Consider the following 7,009-nt stretch of genomic DNA (forward strand, 5'->3'; position numbering starts at 1 on the left):
GGAGCATTCGGATTAAAAAATTTTAAGTTAGATGGAGTCGACCGGAATTAATTCGAATTAAATTTTTAATAAAATCAATTTGATCTAAATTCGATGTAATTTATTTGAATTGACACCCTAAAAAAAAACCATCGACGGATTCTTCCTCCTCGAGCTCTCCTGGTCCAGGCCCGCTTCAGGAACACCGTACGTGGGTTACTGACACAAACACGGGCAAAAAGGCTTATTTACACGGGCAGGCTCCTTGAAGTGACTACTCAGTTGGAATATATGCAACTCTGTTCCCGGAGCTGATAACATCGCATATAATATTATTGATAGAAGGGAAAAAACAGAGTTACGGACATGATCTTCTTTTAACGACTGCCACTAACCCTATCGATCGGCAAAAAGGTAGGAAAAAGTAAATGGAAAATAACGTGAAACCCTCAATTATTTATTTGTGGGGAATCTTGCATGGCAGAAGGTAATTCAACAACTTTCATCCTAGTGTCATTGTCAATAATGGAAGAATCACGTACAACATGAATACATTGACTCCGACCGTGTTCATCGAGCTCATCGCGCCGAGGTCGATCATGATCTCGAACCTACAAGTGGAATTCGACGGGTCCTCCTCGGTGACGACCGCCAAGCCGGAGAAGACGCACGCTCGCCCGTCTTGGTCGTTCTCCTGGTAGTAGCTGTTGAACGCGTACGAAATGTTCCCTCGCACATCCAGATCGGCGCAGGAAGTCTTGTACCCGAGGCTGGTGCAGTCCGCTCGCCCGCAAGCGTAGCCCACGCTCGGCCCGATGCGCGTGTCGTCGAGGCTGACCCAAGGCTTCAGCACGCACCACCTCCGGTCCAAGTACTCGACGTTCTTCGCTCCGACCAGCGAAGACCCGTTCGAGCTATTATTCGTCGGCGCGCGGAGTCGTCGGAGCTCGTACTTGGGGATGCCGTCGTACGCGAAGATGCCCCAGTGCGTCTCGAAATGCCCCGCGTCGATGCTCTTCCGGTCCTCGTCGACTAGACTGAACAGGTACGCGTCCACATTCCCGGGCCGCAGCGGCGTGCCGTTGCCGCTCGCAATGTGGTCCACGAAGCCCTGGTTGAAACGCTGCGCCAGCTGTGGATTCGCGTTCATGTCGCCGTCCGTGGGCCAGCCGATCTCGCCCACAATTATGGAAAGATTGCCGAAGCCGTTCCTGCGCAGCGCGGCCACAAGCGTGTCGTGGTTCGCGTCGAATACGTTGGAGTAAGTCAACGAGCCGTCGGCTATGGAGGAGGAGGAGCCGTCGAAGAATGCGTAATCTATTGGGAAATTAGGATCGTCGTAGAGGCTGATGAAGGGGTAGATGTTGACGGTGAAGGGCGAGCCGTTGAGACTGAGGAAACCCGCGATGGAGAGCATGAGATCGTGGATGTCGGCGCGGAAATCGCCGTCGGAGGGCTTGTTTGTCGACGAGCGGTAGACGTCGGCGTTGAGGGGGATGGTGGCTTTCACCCGGTCGCTCAACCCTGCCGCAGAGAGGGCTGCTTGGATGTTTTGGAGCGCCGGTAAGGTGGTGGAGAGGTAGCTTTCATTGTGCGCCGCCAAGAATGGCTCGTTCCCCACGGCGACGTATCTGCCATCGCGCTGTAAATCGTTCTCAACGATCGAGCGGAATTGTACTGAAATAATCGATCAAATGGCGAAAATCTTAACCTGACGTCGACTCCGTCGTCGACGTAGTCGGAGACGTTCTTGGCCACCCATCGGCGGGCCGCCTTCTCCTCGGCGGCGAGGCCGGCGAGCATGCCGTTAGGGATGCCGACCATGACCTGGATACCGGAGTTGGCGAGGGCGCTCAGCGGAGCGGCCTCCGCGTCGAACAGCTTCACCTTGTCGATGCCGCTGGCCCGCAGCATCTCCACCGCCGTGCTGGGCGGCAGCGGGTGGCTCGCCTGCGTCCCCCAGTTGACCCCAATCCCGCACGCGCATCTCGCCAACCAAAAGCAGAGCAGCGCCTGCGGCCCCCACGACGGCCACGGCCGCCGCTCCATCCCCCCAACTGCCGGTACCTCGATCGAGTACGGCAAATCTACCATGTTAATTAGGATTAATTTACATTTGGAATCACTTAATCATTGATGGTCCTAAACTTTGATTGATCCGTTGTATTTATCAAGATGGGTTGGATAAAAAATGATGGATATAAATAGAGAATTAATATCATGGCCCTACGCATTTAATGCCAATGTCGACGTAACAAGAGCGAAAAAACGAATCAAAAAATAAAACTTTGACAATTTTTCCAAATTACCATTACCAGTATTCCTCTCTAAAATCGATGAAACGTTTGAGAATTTGGTCAGATGGATAACATTTGACTATAAGAGGACTTTAAAATAGAAGAGTTTAAATTTTGAGCTAACCAACCATGTCACAGGAGTGCGCAAGAGAAGGAAACGTCGGGCGAGGGGTGGATCCTTGTACAGTTAATCCGACATTTAAGTCAGTTTCGGGGCTAATCTAATAATTGTAAAAATGATGATGATAAACAGAAACATGTTGGAGAGCTTATCTGAAGATGAGCTCCTTTATGTAGTGTTGGATATACAAACAATTTGTTATCAGATATATATAATATATTAGTTGAATTTAAATGATTCTGAATTAAATTTAAATTGCAGTCAAGATGACCTGAGCGGATAATCTCAGGCTGTTAGTAGGGACTGATTTCTGTCAGGTGATGAAGACAGTCTATACAGTGTTGACAGAACAAGTTGATCGCCCGAACAGCACGAGCGGGTGCAGCAGATCAGAAAGGCCGACCGGACAGAAAGATTGACTGAGCGGGCAGACAGGCCTGGTGAGAAGAAGGTTGGGCGATCTGGTGGACAGAGAGGCAGGTTGGGCGAAGCAGACCGACCGAGCGAGAGGCAGACTGGGCGGACAGACATGTCTGGCGAAAGGCAGACTGGGCGGGCAGACAGGTCTGGCGAAAGGCAGATCGAGCGAGTAGACAAGTTTGGAAAACAGACTGGCCGACTGGGCGAGCAGACAGATCGGACGAACAGACTGGCCGACCGGGCAAGCAGACAGGCCGACCGGGTGAAGCAGACAGGTCGGGCGAGTAGACAGGCCGACCAGGCGGATGAAGAGACCGACCGAGAAAATTGACCGAGGCCTGCGACTAACACAGTTTCCTTGAAACAGATTCGTCCCACCTCCGATAGTGCTTTGAGGTTTACTCGGGTCGTCTGTTTCCCATTATACAACGGTTGACTGTGATTCCACCAAGCAGCAGTGGTCACTGCGAACTGAGAGGCACCCGAATGCTATCACGGGCACTCTGCCGAGCAGGAATTGCACGACAGAGAATGAGGGAATGAAGGTGGAGAGAAGCTTGTGTCGCTGTGTGTTTTCTCTACCTGTGATCGCAGCCTCCTTATATAGGTGCTCAGATCAACGACAACGTTAATGGTCGATTAATGACCATTACTAGCCGAGCTATCAACCGTTTCACTCATTATTGCTCGAACATTTATATTCTGCATTAACCTCAAATTTAATGCATCCATTACACAACGACAAAAAGTTTACGTGGCAAAACGTTGGTTGTTCCACTTGGGCGAATTTTACCCCAACCGGTCTGACATTCGACGTGAGTAGGTCGTACCCACACACGAGTCAACATGGTTCAGTGCAATCCGGGCCCTGGATTTACACATGAGTAGGTCGTACTCATGCGTGAGAGAGAGCCTCTCCCTATGCATTTGTTCACATCCTCAATGCATGTGAATCAATATAAACCAACCATCATGCCATGAAATTCCCAATGTGGGACTAATGTCTCATTCATAATAGAGCCTCTTTCCTCTTCCATCTCTACACCATTCACTTATATTCAATAATCCCACACATGAATGGAGATAGGGTATGTGATAACATTTAACAGTTGAGTCAAGTATAGGATAGGTAGGTTTTACCCTTTGAACATTCCCTTGTGAAGATCTGGTAGCTTACTGCTGATAGTAGACACGATGTCCTTGAACTATACTGTCGTCTGTGTAAGCAGTGACAAATCTCACCCAAGACTCTCCCTGATACAACTCAGTTCTCATGAGTGTGTTTGTTCTTGGCCATGAACACGCCTGGTTCTGTAAGGAGCTCTAAGAATTGTGCCTCCAATTCTCTTCGAAGCGGCCTCATTTCTTTCTCACATAGGTGATCCCTCAAGAGTTGTTATATACTCTTCTTGATCATTAAAAGCCCATCGGCTTACCCTCGTCTAGTAACTGTTTCATTGGGCTATCCCCCACAGTATGTCTAGTCAGTGCAGATTAGTTATCCCTTTGAACCTAGTTCTTGGGATCTCCAGTCAGCATAGTATTGGGACCTTTGTGCCCGCTAGAGGGGAGGGTGAATAGCGGTTCGTCGTGCTTGTTGGTTGGTTCTAGGAAGATCGTACCGGTTCCATTGTATAAAAATTTTATACAAGTGTCGAACCTTTCCTAATAACCTATTGTGTTATTTAGAAATTAAATTAGGAATCGCAAACGGAACTTAACATTATTGATTCCAAATTTAACTTATCTGTTCTTAATGGTTTAGACTTGGATCGCAAACGATGCTTAACATTATTGATCCAAATCTACCTATGCTATAAATTCAATTAAATATTAATGTCTAAAATTGACTTCCAGTACTGCATAGTGAGGCACTAGTCCTTCTTGGGTATGAGATCATCCACCACCGCCTAGACAAAGCCTTTTAAATAAATCTAATATTTAATTTCCTTATATAACTCTATGTTTAAGCAAAAGGAACAATCAAATCACAAGATCAAAATAAAATAAAAGAAACACATCTTCGAATTACAAATCTGAAAATCTAGAATCATATGCCTCTTGTGTTTGGAATTCATACAAAGAAAAACTAGCATGATACGAAAAATAATTACTAGTTATACCTTTCTTTGTATGCAACGACCTCTTGATTTTCTGCCGTATTCCTTGCCTCCTCTTGGACGTCGTGTGGGCGACGATCCTCCAAGATGAACACCACCCAAAAGCTTCTCCTCCTTCTCTAAGATTTGGCCACAACCACCACCAAGAAATAAAAGAGATCAAGAGGAAAGGGAAAGGGTCGGCCATAAGAGAGAGCACAAGCAAGAGAATAATAATTGATACATCATGAGGCCTCTCCTCCCCTTCTTTTATAATACTTGCCCAAAGCAAAAAAGGAAAGATTTTTACAAAAAATTAAAATCTTCCTCTTGTTTTCCTTTCCTCCTTTTTAATTCCTTTTTCTCCTCTTAATTGATTTAATGGTCGGCCCCTTGCTTCAACACCAAGCAAGGGTGGCCGACCCTTAAAAGAAGAAAAAAATCTTGTAAAAATTTTATAAGCAAAGAAGGAAAGCTCTTATAAAATTTTACAAGCTCTTTTTTAATTTTACTAACGTGGATGTTTTAAAAAAAGGAAAATTTTAAAACAAATTTTAAGATTTAAAACTTCTCATTTAAAATTTCTTTTTTTTAACATGGTTACAAAAAAAGAAAATTTTCAAATTTAAAACTCCTTTTTTTTTTTAAAACCATGAGAATGGTTAAAAAAGGAAAGTTTTAAAACTTTTAAACTTTCTTTTAAACTATGTGACTTAATTCAAATAAGGAAAGTTTTATAATTTTAAAATCTCTCTTTCAAAACTTGTAGATATATACAAAGAGAAGATTTTAAAAATTCAAAACACCCCTCATACTTTGAATTATGTGGCCAGCCCCCTTCACATTGCTTGTGGCCGACCCCCTTTGAGAAAGTAGTGGCCGACCCTTGGCTTAGTCACCAAGCCTTGGGCCGACCCCCTCTTGGACACCAAGATGGGATTTTCATGGGTGGATATGAGGCATTAATGAGGCTATGACAGGGACCTAGAAGAGAAATTGATTTTGGCCTCCAGACGAGCTCGAGTATCCCGTGTTCGCCCCGAACACACAACTCAAGTTCATCAATAATAACTCATTTCACTAGAGAGTTATTATTGCACTATCGCATCAATCCCAAATTACATTATGGGCTCCTTCTTATCATGAGTGTGTTAATCTCCCTATGTTTAAGATATCGAATGTCCATTAATTTAATGAGTTACTGACAACTTATTTAATTAACATCTAGCTGTGAGAGTAGTACCACTCAACCTTATCGTCATGTCGAACTAAGTCCATCTACAGGGTTTAACATGACAATCCTTATGAGCTCCTCTTGGGGACATTATCAACCTAGATTACTAGGACACAGTTTCCTTCTGTAATCAACAACACACACTATAAGTAATATCATTTCCCAACTTATCGGGCCTTTTGATTTATCGAACTAAATCTCACCCATTGATAAATTAAAGAAATAAATATTAAATATATGTGATTGTCATTATATTAGGATTAAGAGCACACACTTCCATAATAACCGAGGTCTTGTTCTTTTATTTAATCAGTGATCCTGTCCGAATGCTGAATCAACGGACGCTGGGCACGTGGCGCTCCCCGGCTGCTGACGTGGATCTTCGACTGGTTGCACGAACCTCCGGCGAACCTGCACAGAAGTCGGGCCGGGAAGGGGTTCCCGGCGACGACCCTCTGACGCTCAAGTCAGACAAGCAAGCAGTGAAAAAGTGACTCTCAAAATATTAGAATGTGTACCTTCGACGAAGTATGAGGCTCTTTATATAGAGCGGTGAAAGAGCTCCTGCACGTCCACCGAGGTACATACGTGTCCGTAGCTCATACCTCGGTATGTGTCTGTCAGGAAGCTTACCTGACCCATACTGCTACAATCCAGACATGTCCTTGATGGGACAGCGGAACCCCGTCATAAGATTTGGCGTATGGCCTATATGTGGAGCATATCCACTGTTAGAAGATGTCCCTTGTCTTTTTCCCCGTACTCCTGCCGGGCGTCCGACCGGCCCACCTCTACCTTCCGTCCGACCGGTCATATATGATGGTCCACTAGGGAAATTATCGGTAGTGTAGTGGCGACT

The 7,009-nt window shown here is 45.6% G+C and overlaps 1 protein-coding gene across 1 annotated transcript; it reads right to left on the minus strand.

Annotated features, from left to right (window-relative positions):
• Positions 1 to 339: 339 nt before the first annotated feature.
• On the minus strand, positions 340 to 2,133 carry LOC122028548 (glucan endo-1,3-beta-glucosidase 6-like). The gene is made up of 2 exons (XM_042587394.1): positions 1,691 to 2,133; positions 340 to 1,610 (listed from the first exon to the last, which is right to left on the minus strand). Exons 1-2 carry the CDS (start codon positions 2,071 to 2,073, stop codon positions 482 to 484), a joined length of 1,512 nt encoding a protein of 503 aa, XP_042443328.1. The 5' UTR covers positions 2,074 to 2,133; the 3' UTR covers positions 340 to 481.
• Positions 2,134 to 7,009: the final 4,876 nt, after the last annotated feature.

The sequence above is a fragment of the Zingiber officinale genome, chromosome 10B (genome assembly GCF_018446385.1).
Source record: "Zingiber officinale cultivar Zhangliang chromosome 10B, Zo_v1.1, whole genome shotgun sequence".
Classification (NCBI taxonomy): Eukaryota; Viridiplantae; Streptophyta; class Magnoliopsida; order Zingiberales; family Zingiberaceae; genus Zingiber; species Zingiber officinale.